At 39.6% G+C, this 23,695-nt stretch overlaps 1 protein-coding gene across 6 annotated transcripts in view; it reads left to right on the top strand.

Moving 5' to 3' along the window:
* Window positions 1–23,695, top strand: part of LOC139139233 (ciliogenesis and planar polarity effector 1-like) — a 77,525-nt gene that overhangs the window by 44,226 nt on the left and 9,604 nt on the right. For 5 of the 6 annotated variants that reach the window (XM_070708075.1, XM_070708074.1, XM_070708072.1 and 2 more), the window contains 15 exons: window positions 1,419–1,532; window positions 1,900–2,020; window positions 10,609–11,933; window positions 12,549–12,666; window positions 12,946–13,003; window positions 13,290–13,487; window positions 13,913–14,079; window positions 14,788–15,056; window positions 15,730–15,883; window positions 17,110–17,360; window positions 17,986–18,183; window positions 20,576–20,849; window positions 21,353–21,411; window positions 21,730–22,556; window positions 22,997–23,182. In XM_070708075.1, the coding sequence (XP_070564176.1) occupies window positions 1,419–1,532; window positions 1,900–2,020; window positions 10,609–11,933; window positions 12,549–12,666; window positions 12,946–13,003; window positions 13,290–13,487; window positions 13,913–14,079; window positions 14,788–15,056; window positions 15,730–15,883; window positions 17,110–17,360; window positions 17,986–18,183; window positions 20,576–20,849; window positions 21,353–21,411; window positions 21,730–22,556; window positions 22,997–23,182 (4,319 nt within the window). The remainder of the gene's footprint in view (window positions 1–1,418; window positions 1,533–1,899; window positions 2,021–10,608; window positions 11,934–12,548; window positions 12,667–12,945; window positions 13,004–13,289; window positions 13,488–13,912; window positions 14,080–14,787; window positions 15,057–15,729; window positions 15,884–17,109; window positions 17,361–17,985; window positions 18,184–20,575; window positions 20,850–21,352; window positions 21,412–21,729; window positions 22,557–22,996; window positions 23,183–23,695) is intronic. The other variant, XM_070708077.1, reaches the window with a different exon arrangement.

Genomic DNA, 23,695 nt, shown 5'->3' with positions numbered 1-23,695 from the left:
ACCACCATCCCTGTATAGCTCTCCGGAGAAAAATAAAATACATGTACAGGGTACCTGATTTTCAGAAAAGTGTGACCTTAACTTTTGCTCAAACTTTACTCACTTCAAGTGCTTCAAAATGAGCCCCCACAAGTGGCAGCTAAAACCAGAAAGCTATTGTAAAAGTTTGAGAGTCCAAACATCTCACACTTTCTTTAGTGTTGTCTCGAGGCAAGTATTCTGTACTCAGTAGTCATATTTCCAACACACAGTGAGGATAGCCAAACACAATAGTGAAAAACATCAATAAACACGTCACATTTTCTGTTTTTTTATTTTTTAGTGTTTTTTACAGCCTTTTCAGGAAATTCTTCCCAGAAAGTATTTCCCCAAACAACAACAACAACAACAACAACTTTTAGAAACTACAGATTTGCGGAATTTTCATCTCCATGATTTTAACCCATTCACTTCCATTTTGCTTCCAATTCCTTCAATGACATTGGATCAGTATACTCAAAAATGGGGTGAAAGGGTTAAAAGATATGGGGTAGTCTTGATTGGTACATATATGTAGTAAGTCAGTTTTGAAATATCGTACATACATGTATACCCTGATGGCCATGGGTATTGTAGATTGGTATGCATGCTGTTGTCACAGGGCTGGAAGGCAATCAAGCACAGTATATGATGAAGGGAACAATATTGCTGACATGTAAAACATGTCAGGGGTTTGTAGTACGGTCGCATGAGAAGTAACCTTTGGTATAGGTTGTACTGTGGGTTGTATGGTATGCACTGTTACATTGTACCAAGGCCTGGTGATGAGGTGGTTGTCAGATTCAGGAAGAAAGAAGTGCACCACATACGCCACCCATATACTGTACACACAGATACCAGTATTCACAAGCACATGCACGCACTCACATACTTGTGTGATACTGGTATGATATGCATATTTAATTCAATATACACACATATACAAAAGATATATCGAAGAACGCATACGTTCATCCATAGTATATTACATACATACATACATGTGTATACATACATATATAAATGTACATGCATGTACCTACCTACCTACATACCTACCTACCTACATACATACATATACATACATACATATATAAATGTACATGCATACCTACCTACCTACCTACCTACATACATACATACATATACATACATATATACATGTACATGCATGCATACATACACATACATACATACATAGATACACACATATACCATATACATATATACATACATGTACATGCATGCATACATACATTTACACCATATAAATGCACAACAGTAAGTGCATAAACACTCTCACAATGTCATGTGTACATATACCAGTACTTAAATATTTACCCATTCTCAACAGCATAGACTTGTGCACAAATGTACAATCCATTTGTTAATCTTCACAGAGATGCTCAAGGGAGAGTAGTTGAAGATGATTTCAGTAGCAGTAGCACCAGTGCAGTATCTGTGAGTTCAATGAATGACGAAGACATCAGTCGCTCAGCTTTCTCAGAGCCAGAGTAAGTAAACCAATCCCATCAATCTACTCACATAGGTCATTTCAACACATTCTTTGACATTTTGCCTACCTTTGATTCCTGAGAAAAATATTTAGTCCAGAGGTTTAAATGACATCCTTTGTTGAGCCAACTTTGCTACATTCTATGGAAGTTTATCATACTTCATTTAATTGACGTTTTTTGAAAGAAATAGATTGTCAGTCAGTGTGTAGAAGTACAAGTTTATATCTTCTTCTAAAATTGACAATATTCTCTCATCGTATGATGTCTAATACACAAGACACCCAAAACTTCGTCATGAACTTTTGCAGTGCCGCGTTTATATACACAAAAATGTTTGCAGCAATGTTGTATTCGTATATTACAGTCCACACATGAGAACTGTTGAAGAAGTGGAGATAGCAAAGAGAAGGCAAGGCCATGCGGCTGGCTCACCATCAGGTGACATCAGAAAAATGGTCCGCTTTGAACTGAAGAAGATTATGGCGGTATGTACATGTTCCTTTGAATGAGAAGTGACAGTATTTAAGGAAAAGAAAATTAATGGACTGCCAAAAATCACTATGTACCAAGATTATATGTTATGTATTTGCTCTACCACAGTCCCTAAAAATTGGCTTGTGACTGTGGAAAGGTCGATAAATACTGTTTTAACCCTTTAACGCCCAGTGCGGAAAAATACGGCCTGCCTATTGTCCCTACTCTGAATCCCATAGCGGAATCAAACGGCACAGCGCCACCATGAGTCCAAATCCCGATGCGGAATAAAAAGGCCCTTCTGTGTACGTCAATCAAAACACTAATTACACATTTCCTAAAAGCTATTGGGTGTTTCACTTTTCAAGGCGGGAAAATTCAGTTACTGAGCAACATGACCACAGTCAAAAGACCATATATGGGCATAATGATTTACGGCAGGAAAGTTTTTTTCGCGGGCGATGTAGCGCCCATTTGTAAACAATTAGCATCTCAGACGTCTGCATGCATGGTGGCCTGAACTCTTGAACTGTAAACTTTGTGACTCATTTCCATAACAGTACTTTTACAAATAGTTCTCTGAGATAATTTCCTGTCGGCTTCTTTGAATTGTGTGTTCTTTGGTATCGATTACCATGACTGCTGTCAGTCAAGAAATCACAACATTGGACGTCGGCGATACACCACCCGGAACAGCGGCTACGCCAGACATCAGTGAGCGAGATCGACGTACCGATCAAGTCAGCGCAGCAGATATTCTGAGAGAGTTTTTCAGTGATTCGGACTCAGACACTGAATTTGAAGGTTTCACGGCTGAAGAAATCACCGAAGCTGTCTTACAGCATGAATTAAATGTCCAAGGCCGTGATGATGAGAGCGACATCGATCCCGCTGAGCTGGTTCAGCTGTTGATAGCTGACGCAGACGTCACCGATGAAAGTGAGACGACCGACGCGGCTGATTTATTGTGGACATCCGACACCGAGGAAACTACCGTTCCTGCTTTTGACGATGAATTCTCCGGTCCGACTCACAACTTGGACTTTTCAAAGCAGCCGATTGATTTTTTTGAACTTTTTCTAACTGAAGATTTTGTTGAGCTGTTGGTGCGGGAAACAAATGCCTATGCAGAATTCAAGCAAGAGCAAGCCGGTCGCCGTGACTCAGAGTGGTATGCTACAGACGCAACCGAACTCCGGTGCCATGCCGATTTTATCCCTTGCCGATTTCGTCCCTCGCGCATGCGCAGACTATCCAACAGGGCTTCACTGAGATAAGATCGGCAGCTATAGCTGCCGATTTCGGTTCTGTTGCCGATTTCGACCCTCGACGCAAAATTCAAGTTCACGCTAAAATTTCTGCCGATTTCGGTTCTGCAGTTGCCGATTTTGACTCTCGACTCAATATCCAAGTTCACGCTAAAATTTCTTCCGTATAATCTATCAGGTGGTCACTTTTATGTGTCTAAATAAGTTGAAAATGTAAATAAGTTTGGATCAATCGGTGTAATTTACTCCGGGAATTTACTTGGAACATAGAACTGCTATAGCTGCCGAGTTGCCGATTTCGACCCTCGACTGAAAAACGAAGTTCACGCTAAAATTTCTTTCGTATATAATCTATCCGGTGGTCATTTTTATGTGTCTACATTAGTTGAAAATGTATTATAAGTTTGGGTGGGAAAGTGCATCAATCGATGTAATTTACTTGGAACATAGAACTGCTATAGCTGCCGATTTCGATTCTGCAGTTGCCGATTTCGACACTCGACTGAAAATCAAAGTTCACGCTAAAATTCTTTCGTACAATCAATCCGGTGGTCAATTTTATGTGTCTAAATAAGTTGAAAATATATTGTAAGTTTGGAAAAGTGCATCAATCGGTGTAATTTACTCCGGGAATTTACTATGAACATAGAACTGCTATAGCTGCCGATTTCGGTTCTGCAGTTAACGATTTGACCCTCGACTCAAAAATCCAAGTTCACGCCAAAAATTTCTTTTGTACAATCTATCAGGCGGTCAATTTTATGTGTCTAAATTAGTTAAAAATGTATTATAAGTTTGGGGAAGTGCATCAATCGATGTTATTTACTTGAAACATGGAACTGCTATAGCTGCCGATTTCGGTTCTGCAGTTGCCGATTTCGACCCTCGACTCAAAATCCAAGTTCACGCCAAAAATTTGGGGGGATAATTGGGGGGACATTTTTGCATTCATTAATGTTCATAAGATTAATTAATATTCATTTTTTCTTACTGTAATTATTTATCCCCTATTATACCATAATTAAGCAGTGTTTCACCCAGGTTTTGCTAGCATGAGGACACGGTGACCCATAGTAGGTTTAAATGGGGACAAAATACATTTTGGGGGAGGTAAAGTATTTCAATAAAATAAACAGTACAGTGTCATTGTGTGTCATCATGACTTGGTACCATATTTGGTGTTAAATAGGCAAGTCTGGTGAGTGCATTAGAGGTAAGTCTATAATAGACCACTAGCGTTGTGTCAAATTATGCCAACATGAAACTGTCAGTATCATTTAGTTTACTGCATTCGCATAAACTGTAGGGCTCCCCTAGATCACCAAAATGATTATCCAACTCATTAGCCAAATCAAAAATCTTGTTGCCACTTTGAATAATTTTTACGCAAGTGTGGAACCAGCTTTAACTGTGCTTCAAGGGCCGATTGAAGTTGGTTTGTGACAATTTTTTTCAGCCATTTGTCAGAAATTACAAAAAAAACTTTAGGACATTTTGCAAAAACACTGGCCATTTGCCAAAGGCCGGTGAGTAACTGAATCACTGCCTTTTATGAGTGAGTGACCATTTGAAACTCAAGGGGTCCCTAGAAATTAAATTCTCTTATGTTTCTAATGGCATACTCCTAATAAGTTTTCAAACAAATCAAAGCAAACAAAAAATATTTAGATTTTTTTGGCAAATAACATATGTGGAATGGAGCTATGAACATATTTTGGGGGTAATTTTCAAAGATCCATGTGAATTCACACCTTGTGAATAATTCATGCTAAATAGGAAAGTGTTAGGTATGAGTATGCCTTTATTGTCTTCAATTGCAATGCAACAATACAATATTCTAAAAGAGTACTTAATCAATTTATCTTTGCATTGTCATACTTCCATCTTTTATCACATGCACAAGCCAAGTTTGTCGTCTCCGAACAAAAAATACGGGATTTATTCTCTGGTCGTTCTACGTCACGACAACCCGCGTCTATGTCATCAATTTTGGTGCGTCGGACCTTTTTTTTTGTCGATCTTCGGTGCGCTCGTAAATATGTAAACAAACAACATGGCGGCCGATGTTTCTCCCACGATCAAAAGTCATGTAATGAAATCGATATTTTCACAGACTACGACATTAATAATCCGAACAATGTAAACACAAGAGTGTACCGCCTGTATATTCCGAAGGAATTACGTGAAAAATTTGCGGAACTGGAAGCTGGTCGCGTATACCGTGGGTTCCGTACGCATTGCAAACAGGGTCAGGTGCGACGTTTACAGTGTTCGCGCCGTCGAGATTCAGTCGATATTTGTTCCCGAAAAATAGCGTGTCTGTGATAAATTTCCAGGACTATGCTATCTTTGAAATAGAGTATAACTTTGCGGAAGGTAGCCTACGTGTAGACCGAGAGCTGTCATTTGCTCCACACACGAACGAACGTGAGCGCTAACATACACGACGGGCGATTGGAAATGATTGACAACTTGTTCACGGCGTACTGATATTATTCCTAAAGTAGTTCAAAAGTTTAAACGCGGAATCGTCATGCAAATTTATTTTATTTTGCAAAAAATAACGAATTCTTGGCTTGTGCATGTGATAAGTATATTATTCCCTAATATTTTTCTTCGTTCAGCTCGGAAAATACTCGTGACGTAATGACCGTGTCACCACTCGTCTTCGACTCGTGGTGACACGGTCATTACGTCACTCGTATTTTCCTTCGCTGAACGAAGAAAAATATTAGGGAATAATATCTAATTATTCTATCAATAGATTGTGGTTACATGATGTATGAGGCGACTAAAATGAAACAGTGTTGGTATATTGTTTACAAGGAAAATATAATTTTATTTCATCCAGTAATGACAGTCTTTTGTACGAATTTCTGCAGTAAAAGCAACATTCCAAGTTTATTTATCATGCCCTAACATGTATACTAACAACGAGAACATATTAACTGATATTTTGTCAAACATGCATCTTCTGGTATACTCTCACATGAGCTGTGGTACCATCGTCTACATTCTTGACACTGATCCATCAGTGTGTCCCTAACATAAGGCTGTCTACAATGACAATATAGCTCTACTGACAACACTTTGGGGGCTAAACATCTACCACGACGTACTTTCCTTACTGGAAAAGGGACAAGGTTACCTTTGTCAAGACACTTACTTAAATGACAACGCATATTTCCCTGATCCCAGATAATATCTGCTGGATCGTCACCAACACAAAGTGCAAATGCATTAGCTACAGCAAACAAACCACAGTCAGACCCACCATTCTGTTTATGGACAGATGGCCAAACAACTTTCATGGTAGGACCGTTGTGGTACAACATCCATGCTAATGACTTCTTTGCATTCTGATCAATAGATGATGACATAGAGTCATAAATTCTAACAGTTCCTACATTACAGTTTAAATTTGATGCAACAATCCAGTGACTCTCTCGAATGTTCAAAATTTTGTACAAAGTCCCTATCTGGTGTGCCAACAAAGACACCTGTGGTGGTGACACCTACGTCCTGCAAGCCATCAATATGTGGATGCTGCTGTAAAGAAAGAAAATCCTTGACGTCAAATACATTGTAAACTTCCTTCATGATTAAAAAAGATCGAACACCAAAAAAAGTATTTTGATAAACGAATAGCAAATATGCAATAAATAATCTAGTAGCAAAACACAAGGAAACAAGGCGATAAACTGTAGTCCTGTAACACAATCTGGATAGCACAAGGCAACAATGTAGTCTCAGCGGTAGCAGTACACAGTAAGTGAGGCTACCCACAATTCTCCATGATCTGTACACACGGAGATCACTCACTGAAGTGAAGCAAATTTCTTCTGTACACAGAACAACTCGGTCCATATTTCAAAATTCTGGCAACATATTTCTGATCATCATAATTCTTTGATTTCTCACTGTGAATAATGAGAAGATCAACCCCTTTTCCGCGGAGGAGATAGCAATTTTGTAATTTTGTTGACATAGATTTTTGACAGCCATACACAATATTTTCAAGGAAACTAAGGGAATAAGTTACATCTGCGTTGGCAAAAGAAAGGGTATTGACTTTTTTTAATGTTCGTAACCAAGGAAATTTGCATGTCTGACAGGTGGTATGATGAGACCATCTTAGTTGCTGATAACTTTATCTTGACAAGTGTGCAATTTTTAGCACCTCCAAACATCGACTTGTCATTCAATTTACTCTTGAATTTTAAACATAATCAATAATTTTGAAACATAGTTTTAACAAATAATCCTGAACTTCAATTGTAAGTTAAAAATTGTTGAGAAACTGATAAAATTGAAAAAGCCTTTAGCAAAAAATGTCTGAGTGAACAAATCAAGGGGAATTGTTGGTAGCTTCACTTACTGTGCAGTATATAGTAGCACAAGGCAATGTAGTTGCAGTGGTAGCACAAGGCAAAGGTAGGGCTGATATCAGAAGAATCTCAGAGCGATGTACACCATGGATTGTCAGATAGCAGTCTGATTATTCTCTTAGATTGCAGCACTTATATCGCCAACATAGGAATAAATTATCACTTTCAAATACTTCGTACTCAAAGAAAATCATACTTGAAACGAACCACCGCCCACCAAAGGTTTGAACGGCTAACGCCAAAAACAATGCATTAAAAGTGGCCACCCATATTCACAAGTACGTCGGCAAAATCCTACACAGTGTCATCTACAGGCGCATTGAACACGCTCTTAGGTGTAGGCCATAACCATTATGACATATTGATCAAAGCAATTAATTGTTTCATGCCGAAAACACCAATCAACAGGTGTTAATATTGCGTATTGTCGTGATTTATGCATTTACTTACCTCGGCCATGCCTCGGATGCGTACGCGATCTTGACAGTTTGCGCCCCATTATCGACCAATACTGTTTCATCTGCAGGAATTTCGGTACAAGTATACGATTTGACAGGCTATGATAAGAATGCTTCTCAACAAAAGTCGAAACGGCTGACATATGATAGAAGAAAGTGGCTAAGATTCGGGGCTACATGTCTGGGGCCGTTTTATGAATAGAAACCATGTTGGATAGTCTGCGCATGTGTGGGGACGAAATCGGCAAGGGATAAAATCGGCACGGCACCGGGCCTACTTTGGAATTTGATTCTCATGGGCATGCACAAAGTCCCTGAAGTCAAGCACTACTGGTCAAGTGATGATCGTTTGAATGTGCCTGGAATTTCCAAGGTCATGCCAAGAAAGCGGTTCATGAAAATCAGCCAGTATCTCCATTTGAGTGACTCACGTAATGAACCAGATGCAAGGGACCCCCAGAGAGACCGTTTATACAAAGTCAGAGCATCGGTAGATCTCGTTAGAAAGACTTTTCCTGAACATTACTATCCTCACAGGGAAATTGCAATTGATGAGGCCATGTGTAAGTTTAAGGGTAGGTCTCACATGATTCAGTATATGCCTGGAAAGCCAGTGAAATGGGGCTTCAAAATTTGGTCCGCTGCTTGCCCTAAAACTGGCTACACTCTCAATATGTTTCCCTACACATAGAAAAAAGAATCTCCAGAGAGAGGGCTTGGGTACCAAGTTGTGTATAATCTGACCGAGCGTTATTTCAACATGGCTCATCATATTTATTATGATAATTTTTTCAGTAATGTACAGCTTGCACTTGATCTTCTTGACAGAGATGTTTATGTCACCAGTACGATTCGACAGAATCGAAAGGGTCTTCCACAGCAAATCAAAACAAAACAGAAAATGAAACAGGGGGATTGTGTTGTTTTACAGAGTGGGAAGCTTTTTGCTTACAAGTGGTTCGACACTCGAGATGTTAGAATGCTGACAACAATTTCTCCTCCTGGGGGTGAAAACCAGACTAGGGGTGGGAAAACTTTTTTTACTCCCCATGTGATACGAGAATACAATAGGCATATGGGTGGGGTAGATAGAAGTGATCAGCTGGCAGTTTATCATTCAATCTCGAAAAAATACATGAAATACTGGAAGTATCTGTTTTTCTTTTTTCTGCAACGTATGATTGTCAATTCTTTCATACTGTACAAAATTGCACATACTCCAGACCACAGAAGAAAGTACACAGGTATCAACTACAAATTAGATTTGTCCAGTCAGCTGATCGCAGGGTACACAAATAGGAAACGGAGAGGTCCCCATCCCCAAACCCCAGCAACAGAAAATAGTCTCAATGTAATCAACATTCACTCACACAAGTGTGAAAAAATGGATCCAAATGCTAAAAGGCCAAAAAGAGTATGCAGGCATTGTTCAAAGTTGAAAAGAAAAACAGCAAAGGGTTACCCAGTGGAAACTATCTTTGGCTGCAAGTTGTGTGCTGTGTATTTGTGTAAAAACACATGTTTCATTGAATACCATGGTAGTATTTTGCAGCACTGAGAATGTACCGGTAATTGTACTTTTGCTGTATGGAAGACACACCTGTTCAGGTGTTTTGTAATATATTGAAAAATAATGATGTTTAACTCAGAAATAAAATGTTAATATTGTTCTCAGAATTTAATGTTGGTGTAGTATCATATCTAAGTTGTGTGTTTGCAGTGTGTAACTTACCTATATACAGTGAGTGTGAAAGTTTGCTGTGTGAGTGAGAAAGTTTTGGGAGGCTGGGGTATTGATATGCAAATTTAGAGTGGGGTGCACAGGTCACATGTATCCATATTAGTAATGGCCTTAAAGGGTTAAGAAGCATGGTGACCAAATGGTCATTTCACTTGCCCCAAGGATGATTGAAATATAATCTCCAGGTCACAGTATTTTATTCTTCCCCCATAAGATGTTATGAAAGTACTATAGACAGTGGAATGTCTTAGATGTGATTATGCAATACATGCGTATCACTGAAGTGTATTCAGAATAGATATGCATTGTTTTTCAGCCCACAGTGTGTCACTGTTGTTATTAAACACTCTATCAGTCAAGCTTGTATGCAGGAAATCTGTATTCTGTTAAACTTGGTAAAAGTGTGCTGGACATTTCATTACAAAATTTCATACACAGATTGATGTGGTTGTTGAACAAATCCCATCAAATCACTGCGGATGATTTATCAATAATGCAGTTATTGATGTTTGTTTCTTTCATTTGCGTGTGTATTCTATAAGGAATTGAGATTACTGATCTGATGGCAGAAGAAACACCACCCCAGGCCTTCAAATGAACTGCAGGATGTATTACATAATAAACATACTAATCATGTATAATTTTACACAGTCATCATCTATCATATCGTAAATGAGAAATGTACACAATTTTCATTATGCGAATGGAGTAACTTAGTTCTGTCATTCTGGTTCCACAACGCAGGCACAGCAGCAGAATATCATGCAGTTACTGGATAGCAGTGGAACCACAGACTTTGACTCGCACGACTTGGATATAAGTTCTTCAGACAGAATGAGCAGATCTGATAAACCTGTACGAGATAGGTCTGGCAGGAGACGCTCTTCAAAAGACGCATCACATGCCCACGTAGACGTACAAGTCGCACCGACTCAGATGAATGTGGACACACAGACTGGGCAGACGTTGAAGCTGTTGGGTGAAGGTCAAATACCAGATATCAGAGTGTACGGACCACAATCCCATCCTTCAGAAATGGAACCCACCAGGGATGTGCCCCATGGTGGTGGACACCCATACTACCCTGGAAGTATGGGACCACAGTTCATGCCGGGGTATGATATGTTTACCCCCAGGGATCAGATGTACTCCAGCCGTTCCTATCATGAGCCTGTACTGGAACATGGCATGCCATTGCTCAGGCTGCCACCGGAAGCACAGGAACATCTCCGCATGCCAAGGGCAAGACCTTTCATACAACGGGAGGCCTGGGGCAACCCACCTCCGGATGTGCAGTCTGGGAAAGATTTCTTCAGCCGACCTGAACTCCGACGCTACCAGGATGATGTCAAAGCTAGGCAGGAACTGGATCAGTATGCCTCAGACGGAATCAAAGGGAATATTCACGGAAAGAAATTCTTCTCTGTAGCAGATGAGAGTGAACAGTCCCATGAGAGGCAGCATGTTGAAGATAGGGAGGCAAAACTCCGGGCTCAGATAGGAAAATATACGCATGCACCAGGGCCACAACAAGAGCCACCAGCAGGAGTTCCACTTCTGAAAGTAGACCCTGGCCATGGCTATGTCCGATCAGGATTGTTTGGTCATTACTACAAAGCCAGTGAAGATCGGGAGAATATTCGCCTCCCACATCTTGATGACAACCAAGCTCCACCCCCAGCATCTGAAAAGAATGCACCTCAAGAATCAAACAGCCATGGATTCCCACTGCTACATATGAATGGCGACTTTTACAAGCCATTCCGCAGTCACGGCGGCAACGGATATCACGGCATCCCTAGGCTGATCCCTCCGGAGCTCATCATCGACTACGAACAGCAGAAGTACCACAAGGAGTTCGCCAAATACCGTGGAATCTACAAACAGAACATCAAGAACGCCAACATCAGAGACTGGCAGTCCAAGCTAGCATTTGGACAGCCAGGTATTGCACCTGACAAGACAGGCAAGGAGTATTATGCTAACGCTGATGACTTGGGACCTGTACAGTTACTGCATGCTGATCTGGATCCATTTGAACCTGAAGGAGATAGAAATAACATAACAAGGTATGGTTTATATCAACGAAATAGGAACCATGAAGGAAATGTAAATATGTGCTTGGCAGACAAAACTCATTGCATTCTAACTCCTCTCCCTCCCTGCCCCTCTCCCCACCCACCCCTTCCCTTCCCTTTCCCTCCCGCCCTTTCCCTCCCCTCCCCTGAATGACACTTTTGAAGTGCAAAAGTTTGACATTCAAATTTTCAGGCAAAAGTTCCTTCAAACTGAATTGGTAGATTGTCGGAAGTTTAAACTGATCACAGCTTTTTGATAACAAGTGTTTAAAACAGAATCTATACAGTGATTGAGTATCATGCATATTACATGGTTTCCATGGTAAAACTTTGACACATAGTAGTGACAATTTGCAAACAAAATTCAAAGCACAGCTTAGCCTCCTTCCCCTAAGTGCAATGAGTTTTATTTTTTATGAGCACATTTTTATTATCCATGAACCCTTACATTATCACTCATACATTAATTAATGCCGACCCTGCTTTTTATCAGTGCTAATGCATTTCAGCATATTTCTTTGCTTTATTTGCTGTATTGTTACATTTTCATAAGATGAATCAACATGTTGGCTGACACATTGTGTTGCTGTTTTTTCATTGGTACAGGCGCAGAAGACGAAGACAGAAGGAGAAGGAACAGAAGTCTCCTAAAGCAGATGAGAGTGAGAGTAAAAGCAAAACAGAACCAGTTTCTCAGAGACCAGCCACCAAGACTAAAGAGGAGGTATGTAACAGAACACCATGATTTGATGGATGGGATAACACCTCATGGTATTTTCAGAGTGGGGAAAGTGACATCACAACTTTTGATAGAAGATGAAAAACAGTAATGTGTGAACACCCACATATTAATTTCTATATAGAAAACTATTAGGTAGTGTACTGTGTACAACAATGGAGCAGCAATGTCTAGGCAAGGTGTAGCCATTCAAGAAAATAGTGCTGCTAAGATTTTTCTGGGGAAATTTTATTCAATTTCTACTTCCTGCATTTTTCCTTCCAGGAGGAAGCATCTGAAGATGACCTGCAAGGTCTAGGTAGAGGATATGTAATCCCACCAGGTGAGTAGCTCATGGTGTGGGTCAAAGGTCACCAATTATGCAAATCAGGTCCCAATGTAATACTAGACTTGACCTCCTCATCAACTTCGCCCATCCATCAATATTTGGGTTAACCCTGTTTCCAGTTGTATGGTGAGACTGTATTTCAGCTACACTGTAAGTGAGGATGACAGAGGTAATCGGCTCATATGAGGCACTTTATAATATGAATAAAATCTAGATAATCTGTGCGTAAAATACATAAGCATGCTGTGTAACATTCTCCATATCCTACCATGCTGAATAGGTTCATATGATTCTGAATTACAAAAGAAGAGAGATATTTCCATATATCCAACACCAGCTGAAATACACTACAATGCTATCAGCAACAAAGAGGCCAAACCCAGAGATCACAGCAAAAGGCAAGATGTTGCAACATCCATGGAGACCAATGGACTTGAACCCAACAAGAATGTACGCTTTGCAGAACCGGAGAAAAGTGGTAAGATACACAGGTTGTCTTTTTGGGTTTGTGTAATGATTGATGTCATCGGAGTCAAATTTCTTTGGACTTTGAAACTGTTTCAGATCTGATCTGTGTGTAAAAATACTACTATTACTTTTTTCCAGAGCAAACCCTGATTTTTCACAAGTGATGTAGGTTTTTACAATTAGAAACATTCAGTTTCTGCCCAAGTGAAAGAGTAACTCAGTTTTGTCTGGAAGTGTTGCATATCTTGAGAGCGTTTGACAATACCAAGTAATGTACACCTGTATATCAGTAATTGACAACCTTTGTAAAATACAAAACAATCCATTGGAATTGGTCTCACTCATGATCACTGTGGTGTATCTGACAAATAATTTTGTTTATTTGTCAACACAAACCAATGTTTTACACACACATATTGTTATTCATGTTTCCAGATCAACCCACAGCAGCTGGTGCAATCTCACAATATGCCGAGGCTGCCACTGGTATCGCACAGAATGGCAACATCATTGCTCCAGATATCTTCTTCAGCTTGCGGTTTGGTAGAAGCAGAGAGAGGCAAGCTGACACACCAGATGAACCAGAACAGCAACCAACTGCTGTAAGTGTTGAACAGTATATACATCTATCAGATGTCTGATACTGCACAGGCTTTTCACCACCACAGGATGGCTCAAGCCCAGTATCTTAAACGGTTTGTTTAGATACGTCTCCAAGGAATTAATTTTTCCAACTATTAAATGACTGAATACTCCTGCCATCTATGTGAAGTGCTTAATTTCTAATGACTCTATCAAACCGTTCAGTGGATTTTTGTCAGTTAGCTCAACTCAGAAAGCAGTCCCAGATGTTGCCAAATCAAACTAACTGCATGAAAACAGACAGCATTTAGGTTTTGATGAACTTACTATCTGAAAAATTAAATCTTGCAAGAAATTTAAAACTTTGAAATCTTGAATTTATACCAGCACCAACATTTTCTAAATGCTTTGTTTATAATCTAAGGTTGTGCCAGCATAAGTGTTATTTTAGGGTGTGAATCTCTGACATTTCATGTTCACAAGTTATATTTAACATTTGTATTGAAAAATGCTGGACCAAAGAAAAATGTTAAATATGACACCTGCTAAACAGGACAAATAACTTCCCTTCCAGATTGGGCCAAATCTGAATTTTCCATTGAAGTGATGCTTGACCATGAAAATCAAGTGATTGTTCAAAATGTCATTTTTGGCTACTAGTGACATCTGATAATTTCTCAGTTGTAATACTGCCACAATTATAAATAACAGGGATCATTCACTTTCAGGAGAAGACAGGCAGAGATTTCATCAATGTTGTGGACATCGACAGCAAAATATTGGAGAGCATCCCTGACAAAGAGGAGGCAGCCAAGGTTCCAGCTCAGCAGAGACGGTCTCCAAGGAGATCACCTGGAGAGACTGAACCAACCATTGCAGAGTTACACTACAGGGCACTGAGAGACAGAGATGTTGATTCCAGGATATCTCCTTTACCTGAACCAGGTCCTGATGGATTGACAGTGTCTATATTAGATGGCGGTATACAACCAGAAGGGTGAGTACTATTACACTTTGAAGCAGTTTTCTTCAGCTTTTCTGTCTGTGAATATGGGTCAGTGTCAGATCAGTGACAATGACGGCCTGATGACATTGATTCTGTTGCTCTGTTTGTGAACCTGACAAAAAGCATTTTAATTTAACAATCAATTTTGTTGCTTCCAGTTGTTCCTATGTTTACTGTTAAGTCTGACGTCAGATAATGTGACTGACCATTCACTAGTTTTGGCCAACCATTTTCCCATCAAACATTTCCCCATCCAAGAAGGAAGATACATCTTTTGTAAATTCCTCCCTTCCTCCTCCCTGGCTAAGTCTTCTTGACAATTTGCCATCAACATAATGAACTCTTCGAAATATTTTGAACGTTCAGCATGTTTAGTATAGGATAATTCAGTTTCTATCATCCATACATCTGTATACAACTTCTGCATTTATCACCTCATTCAGTGGGAAACACCTGTGGTTTTCAGAGCAGGTAAACTCACAATGGACAAGCAATAGCAAGAGTCTGGAGCTGTTTCTGCGGATATTTTAAGCACGCAAGCAAAACGAGGCACTCACCAGCACTATTACCCTTATGTGTCCCTAATCCTTTACATTTCTGTGTATTTTTTGCCTGTGTTTGAAATTATTAAGTAAAGTCATTTCTACCATGCTTCTGTTTCCAGCATTGCCATGTTGCCCAGGGTCAGGATGAGCCATGCAGAGAGAGACAGAGCCAAGCACAATATGTCTGAGAAACTGATTGAAATGAATGACCAGTTGAATGCAATTGACACAATGGCAAGAAACATGGAGAGAGAGTTCAAAGACGCCAATCTGGTAAATTCAGGATTTTAGATTGCGTTGATAATTCTCTTTAGAGAAGACCATTAGAAAGATATCCGGCAGGAATCCTGTTTGTTTACCATGGGGCCATAAACTCTTCCATAGAATTAACAGAGACATGACAGTAGAAGATACGTGTATGCAAGTTTATCAGTGTTAGAAAAAGTAATGTTTTGAACTTTCAATCTCAACACACTAGTTTATGACACTGAAATATTTGGTTGCAGTGCTGTAATGTTCGTCAGCAGAGTGACTTGTATAAAAGGTCATGAGAATGAGATCGGTGTGCTTTGATCAAAAGTTCAAGTTTAGACAGTAGGAGATGTTCAACAGTAATATCAAAATCCTGAAATGTCAACAAGTTACATATTCTGTCTTTGGAAGTTTGTCCCGTGGGATGCTAATAGGGGTGTTTATGCAACATGAAAATTACACTGCAAAGAATTATACTGTAGGTTAGACGTCCTGAGCCATCTTGTCATTAGTGAGATGTTCAAATTTTGTGACGGTTTCCTGCAAGCTTTAATTCTATTACTCCCCAAACCATTCAGCATTGCTCATTTTTAAGTTAGGAAGTATGGGTGCCATGAAATGACTTCACCACTTGAGGTAGTATGCGCCTCGAGCATGAAAGACTTAAACTTTTGCTCAAACTTTCCTTTAGGAATATTTCAACCCTTCTTTTTCAAAATCAAGAATAAAAATCAAGGTCACCATGCAAATTTCGGTGCTAGAGAAACAAATAATCCAAGATTTACTAATATTTTTAACTTAAAATGGCTGCCGTCCCTGTGTTAACTCAATGAAGAGAAATAAAATTTTCGAATTTCAAAAAACTAAGCCAGTAAAAGGTTTTATTACACCAAGAGCTTTACAATGAGCCTCCACAAGTGTCATATCAGAAAACAATTGTTAAAGTGTGAGAGTCTGAATATCTGTCCCTGAGGCGAATTCTACCTTAAATGATATGCTGTATGTACAGTACAGTGACACTAATTGATAGATATTCAACCATGCAGGATGTTTCAGTATAAGCAGAGTGCGATACACGCTGATTTCACAGTGTACATTTGCAGGCTTGAGCAAAGCGCAGTGAACCTAAAACACAGTTTATGTTAGTTGCCAAAATGTTACAAATTGCTTCCTGTACAATAATGAAATAACAGTGAAAATAATTGCAAGATTACCCCTGTATAATAAAGTGCATGTGTACCCTACAGCTGTTACACACAGTTGATCAAATGGCAGAGGCCATAGCACCAGAAGATGAGAGCAGACCAAAGACCTACTACACGTCCAGGGAAAGCCCGGCTGAGAAAAAACCCAGTCCAGTACCAGACGCCAGGGAAATGGGAGACATAGACATCACCACCAGACCATCCAAGCGGGAATCTGAGGAAGAATTCACACCGGAAGACAGTCTGGAAGTCAAGAAAGGAAGAGAGGAACGCAGACGTTTAGATTCTGCCAGGTAAATGATAATAGGGATAGGGGATTTTTAATGGCACCCATTTTATATGGAAAGACAAGATTACCTGCTTTCTGTGTGATGTTTGCGTGGTTTTTATGGTAAAAAGATAAACAAAAGCTGCCCATAATAATCACTACAATTGTAACTGTCTTTTGACAAGGTTATAATAGTTCAAGTAATGTCCATTCATGAAATTCCAGTAATATCAGTATTCAACTTCATAGTTTCATTCATCTCACTTCTAACACTTGGAGGGGTTCAGTCAGTTTTATAATGCTTCTGTATTATAATGGATTCAATCTTCTTCACAAATATACAATCATGCAGTCATGCGGCCCACTTCAAAGAAATCTGTATCACAAACATTACAAAACAATAAATTTTACTTCTGTTTGCTTTAAATGTAATGTATTTTATTTGCACCATATTCATCTTCAATGCATGCTTGGTTTTCAGCATAGTCACAAAGCACGGGCAACAAGCTTGGTCAAATTTTCTTTTCTGTCATCTGTTCTCACAGAGTTACATGTGTTGTGTGTCTGTTGACAAATGTTTTACTTTGGGTTATGGCTTCAAAAAAATATCATGTTGCAAAAATTTCCATCCTACCCTATTACGGGCACAGGGCTCCGAAAGAAGGCGAGGGTCTACCAAGCGTGAGTGTGCCCACAACTCGGGCAGACGAGAACCTGTTGCACATTTCTGGACTGAGCGGCGTCAGCGATATCATTGCCGAAGTCATAGCAGATGAGGATGTCGATACAACGGAGCTCGGAATCACCGAGGAACAGAAGCAAGCTGCCAGGCAGCATGTCCAAGACAGGTTGGTTGTGTGTTGCCTGTGTGGTACTTAATGTACATTCCATGGTCTGTGTGTCTCTGTTGTGTGTGACTGCTCCACAAATATCTGTCCCTTTCAGCAAGCTCTTCATATTCAGGTCATTGTTCCTAAATGCAGTGCTATTCTCTGCTGCGCTGTGCTGCTTTCGTAAAATTTACAAGATACTGGCTGCTTTGAAAAATAAAGCATGTAATATATGAAAGGTTGCTCCACACTGCTTGCATTTCTTGTAAGCTTGCTCAAGTTTAATTATTTTGAACTTTATGCATGGTTTTAGTTTCCTGTATGCTAAAGAGCGTAATGCACTAGTATCTCTCATTGCCATAATCAGCCAGGAAATTGTGTCTAAATTTGTACCCATTGTTGAGTACAAAGGATCAGAAGTCAGATTTGGAGTTTCCTCGTGCACACACCCCAATCAGGTGAATCTGTTCATACAGCAGAGTAGACTGCCCTCTTCAGGACTGTAGGGGAGAGGACCTGAAGTATTATCGACATCCCTGCTGTACTACATGGAACTGAAAAGTGACGATCTCTACATGATACCCTTTTGAAAGAATTCCATCAAAATATTACTTACCCAACCCCCAATCTGCCCACCCTAAAGAATGTGAAAAAGTTTGTGTGTCAGTGGATATTTAAAGCATCCTTATGTAACTGTAGAAATGAGTACTATAAATATATAATATACCTTCCATGTATGGATTGTGTATTATACACCTACTCTTAGTCAGTTGTCTTGTCTTTTTGAATTTTTATTGCTCACAATTCCTTCATTGATCACTGTTTTGTCCCCATCCATGCCTAATAAGTCCATTTTGCCCTTATTCATCCCTCACTCAAATATATATGTAAGTTAATATATACATTTTTATCCACAGCTGAACAGCCCTGACACATCTGACTAGTTCCCCATCACCCTCTTCCCAGAGCCTGTGTCATTATAATATACCAATTGTTCTGTCCATATGTGTCAGTACCACCAGTCCAGTGTACATTTAAAACATGCCTTTATGATAAAGCATTCTGGGATATCGTAAGAGGGCCAGTTACTGTAATTTTTATGGTTTTTTCACTATTTTTGTGCTTCGTATGTCAATGACAGTTTTTGTGTTTTACTTTTAAGGGCATGTTTGGATATCCAGTATTCAGCTTGTCAACTTAGCTTGTACATGTGCAGACTGCATTGTCATAGTTAACAAGTGCATATTTCTAGTCTGGAGTACAATTTAATTGTAAACAATAACAATGCACTTCACACAGATACATGCTGTGTTGACAAGCTGAATAGCAGTTGTTTTAGCATGCTCTGGGAAATCATAGACAGTAGAGGGGGGAAGATCTTCCCCCTATACTGTCTATGGGCAAATAGAACAAGTACAAGAACTTGATGTTTACATACGCAACAAACTAGTGAAAAAAAATTCATTACAAGTAACAGCTACTGGCCTCATAAATTTTGTAAAGTATGCATGTGTGTTGTTCAGTTGTTTGTAATCTGAATTGTATTTCTATTCATAGTGTATATTTACTTACTATTATTACACATTTAAATGTAGTAACCTATGTAGTTTGAATTGTACAGTACAGTGCATATTATACAATTTGTATAAATTAGCATTCAAATTTAGGTGCAGAGTCCCACACACATGCAAATTCAGGTGCCTGACTGAACTTTGAGCTCAAATCTCAACGTAGATAATAATTATTTACCGAGTCCTATATGCCATGCATGGATCCCTCATCCATACATTATTTTTTTAAATAATTTTTGCATAATTTTTGACAAGTTTTTAAAAAAATCACTGACTTTGCAATAAAACCTGTCTAGACAGAGTAGGGCTTTCATTTCAATACTCCAGGTCTACTTTCATACATACGGATGTACAACATAAAAGTTCAATATCATTTATGACTTTAATGTGAAATCTGTCCCTGAAGGGCAGCTGTTCTAATAAAAGAGGCTGACATGATGGCAGGTTTATTTTCACCAATTATTTGAAAGCTACTGGGTTTCAGCAAAATTTGGATAGATCCACATACTGTATGGCAAAAGAGGTATGGCTGAATATATTGTGCAGTGCAGGACATATGTCAGCCATTTCGAATTGAGGAATATTAGGAGCACCATGCAATTTTGGCACTTCATTAATTTTGCACTCCCCATCCCAAACAGCATAACCCTTCGACCATCATGGATCAGCCCACACCCACTTTTATCAATGGTGATTGTGGACCTGTTTACAGGGAGTTAGGGGTGAACTGGTTAATGATTTGCCATTTCAAATACTGGTGACCAAATCCCTTTAATTAAACCATCAATGACATATGACTGGTAAATCATTGTCAGGTTTGATATTTGTTTTACTTCCAGACAAGAAGGTGAACTGTGGGAGTACACCCGACTCAGCAACCAGGAACTGAAAGAGATGTTCCATCCATCAGCCAAGAAAACGGGAGCCCAGGAGGAAGAGCCAGGCCTGGCATCCGTACAGCCCAGCCGGAGATCGGTGGAAGACAGGGAAGAGCTCCGGAAGTGGATGGCCAAGAAGAAAACCAAACACATGGACGAATACAAGAAACAGTTACAGGAGCGGAGACAGTCTGAGAGGGAGCCGTACAAACCTCCAGATGAACAAGAGTTCAAGGTATGTTTGTGTCAGACAGTAACACCATCACATATAACATCATATATGCATGCACACAAAGGCATCCATCTGTAGTTATATAAAATCTTCAAGGTCGGTGGTCATCTATTTAATATTATAATCCATATTTTGAGCCTGGAGATTTCCGTAATTTCACTGTTCTTTTTAATGAATATGCTTAAATGAAAAATTGACTCATACAGTTGTATTTTGAAGGTTGTTTGAAAATAATACCGATAGTTTACATTACGGATGACTTCTTTCAAAGGAGAGAGCATTTGGCCTGGTTTTGTGCAATCCATATCCAAACGTATTTGCTATTATTATGTGTAATCACTGTTTCATTTCAATTATCATTATTCAGGGACTAAACTGTGACTAGTTTTGATTATATTTGTAATTTAAAGTTTTGTCAGACACTGCACGCAAATAGAAGAAATCAAATAATTTCTGAGTCCTATTACAACCTAAGTTATGCTGATGAGCTAATATTTTTTTTGCAGCCTATGTCATCCTTGAAGGAAATCAAGAAAGCTGAAGACACAAGGCACAACCTGAAAAGGTAATGTTCATAATCTAGGAGCAGTCTTGTTGTGGTTTTATGTTATCTAATCGTCATTTCCTCCGTAAAGATAATCTTGTGAATGATGACCATACTGTGAGAGCTCTGTTCCCAGCCATTGCAATGTTCAACCAGTTCAAATCAGTTTAACCAGTCACTGTTTAATTTTCAAAGCAGCCTGACCAATCATTACCCTGCTTTCAAACATGTGTGACCAATCATCGCTTTCCTTTCAAAATGGTGTGACCAATCACTCTGGTGCTTTCAAATTGATGTAGCCACTCATTGCTCTGTTTACAAACTTCACTTCATTCCTAGAACAAGGGAAGAAGAGTATGTGGGTGAGAGAGTCAGAGATGCCGTCAAGTTGATGGGAGACATTCTGTCCGACAAACCAGAACTGCACAAAGAATCAGCGATTTCTACATCGAGGACACAGCACAGTTACAGTCCAGGGGGCACTGGTAGGAAACAACCAGGCCCCACCACTGAGAGTGTCACCAGAAAAGACAGAGCCAAGGAGAGAGAAGAGCTTGAGAAAGTCAAGAAGGCGAGAAAACTGCTGTACAGTGAAGCAGCCAGACTTGCGGGCGAGGAACGGCAGCGTCCGTTGCAACGCGCCTTTGACGAACATGACAGAACCATTGTCCATGCGGATGAGTATGCCAGAATGCGGGATAGCCGTGAGAAAGACAAAGAATATGGAAAAATTCCAAAATCCACATACCGAGTAGGTGATACAAAACCATATGGAAGAGAGTCATATCTGCCGGAACGCAGCGGAGAAATCCACAGATCTACTGACACAGACTCTACAGGCATGGCGACAGCATACACAAGGCATCTAGAAAGACAACTGGCCTCTGACTTGGAAAAGACAGCGACACTTGACAGGATCCCTGAGGGCTCTGAGAACAAGGAAAATGAACCAGTGGAGAAGAAGGAAAAACGGATCGATGAGGATACATACGTGTACAAACCGAAGCCCTACACACAGCTAGTGAAAGTGCAACGACCTGAAGTGACCAGAAAACAACAGAAATCACCCAGAGCTGTGAAGACATACAGCGAGAGGTTAGCTGAGTTAAAGACAACACCCACAAAACGAACATCAGAATCAGTCAAAGCCAAACAAAGACTCTATGGTGAGTAATGTTCATGTTTCATGTACGTGTATTTGTTCTCCCATCCTGATATAGGTACCTCGGTCTATCAATGATAAAAAAGTGGGATAGGCTGTTTTCAGCAAATCTTTTCCACTCTGACATCTAATTCTAAAGTTCAAAACTATGGTTAAAGAGAAAGGTCTGTATTCTGTCCGATCCCCCAGTGTGGTTCAAAGAAACTACATACTTGTATTTTATGTTTGAAGTCGTGTATTATCTAGATCGAGCAATATACGCTTAGCTCTCATGAATATTTCTAATGTGGTAGCATGACATACCGGTACACAAAGTTTGCAGTTCACAGTTCAAGTGCCATTTTCAATGCAGTGCCTATTGTATCAAGAATATTGAATGGCAGGCAAGGTATCATTCAAAAGTCTGTTCGTCATTACAAGGCCTGTTTTAATGTTGATTGACAGGTACCAAGAGAATCCCCAGCACCCAGAAGACACCACCAGAAAGCAAACCCAGCAGGGTTGTGAAAAGCTACACAGAGAGGCTGGCTGAAATGAAGAAAGCAAGCGAAGCTGAGACCAGATATTACAGACGTAGATATCGGGCGGCCAGACGACAGGATCTGCAGAGGGTAGCAGGAACCGGCACAGGTTAGCTTTAATAATTGCACAAAAAATATGATTGTTAGAAGAACATTGCAGTTTTACTGTTTGTATGGTTATTGGTGTAAAAAAGTGTGTGCTAACTTAAATGTTTATATTATGCAAGACAAGGGTGAACAATGAACGTAACGTGTGAGGAAATTTAAATATATACATATTAAGGTATTATGCACTGTCAAAATAAAAGACTTAAACTTTTGCTCAAACTTTCCTCAATGAAAAATTCAATTGTTCTCTTTCAAAATAAAGAATAAAAGTGGGGTCACTGTGCAAATTTTGGTACTGGAGAAAGAAATTACCCAAGATTTACCGATATCTGAAATTCGAAATGGCTGCCATCCCTGGAGAAAATAAAATTTTCGATTTTCAAAAAACTAAGGCAGTGAAAAGTTTTCTTACACCAAGGGCTTTAAAATGAACCCCACAAGTGGTATATCAGAAAAGAATTGTGAAAGTTTGAGAGTCGGAACACCTGTCCCCAAGGCACATTCTGCCTTAATT

Source organism: Ptychodera flava, chromosome 8 (genome assembly GCF_041260155.1).
Source record: "Ptychodera flava strain L36383 chromosome 8, AS_Pfla_20210202, whole genome shotgun sequence".
Lineage (NCBI taxonomy): Eukaryota > Metazoa > Hemichordata > Enteropneusta > Ptychoderidae > Ptychodera > Ptychodera flava.
Note: the sequence above shows the minus strand (reverse complement) of the source record. Positions and strands in the feature narration are given on the sequence as shown.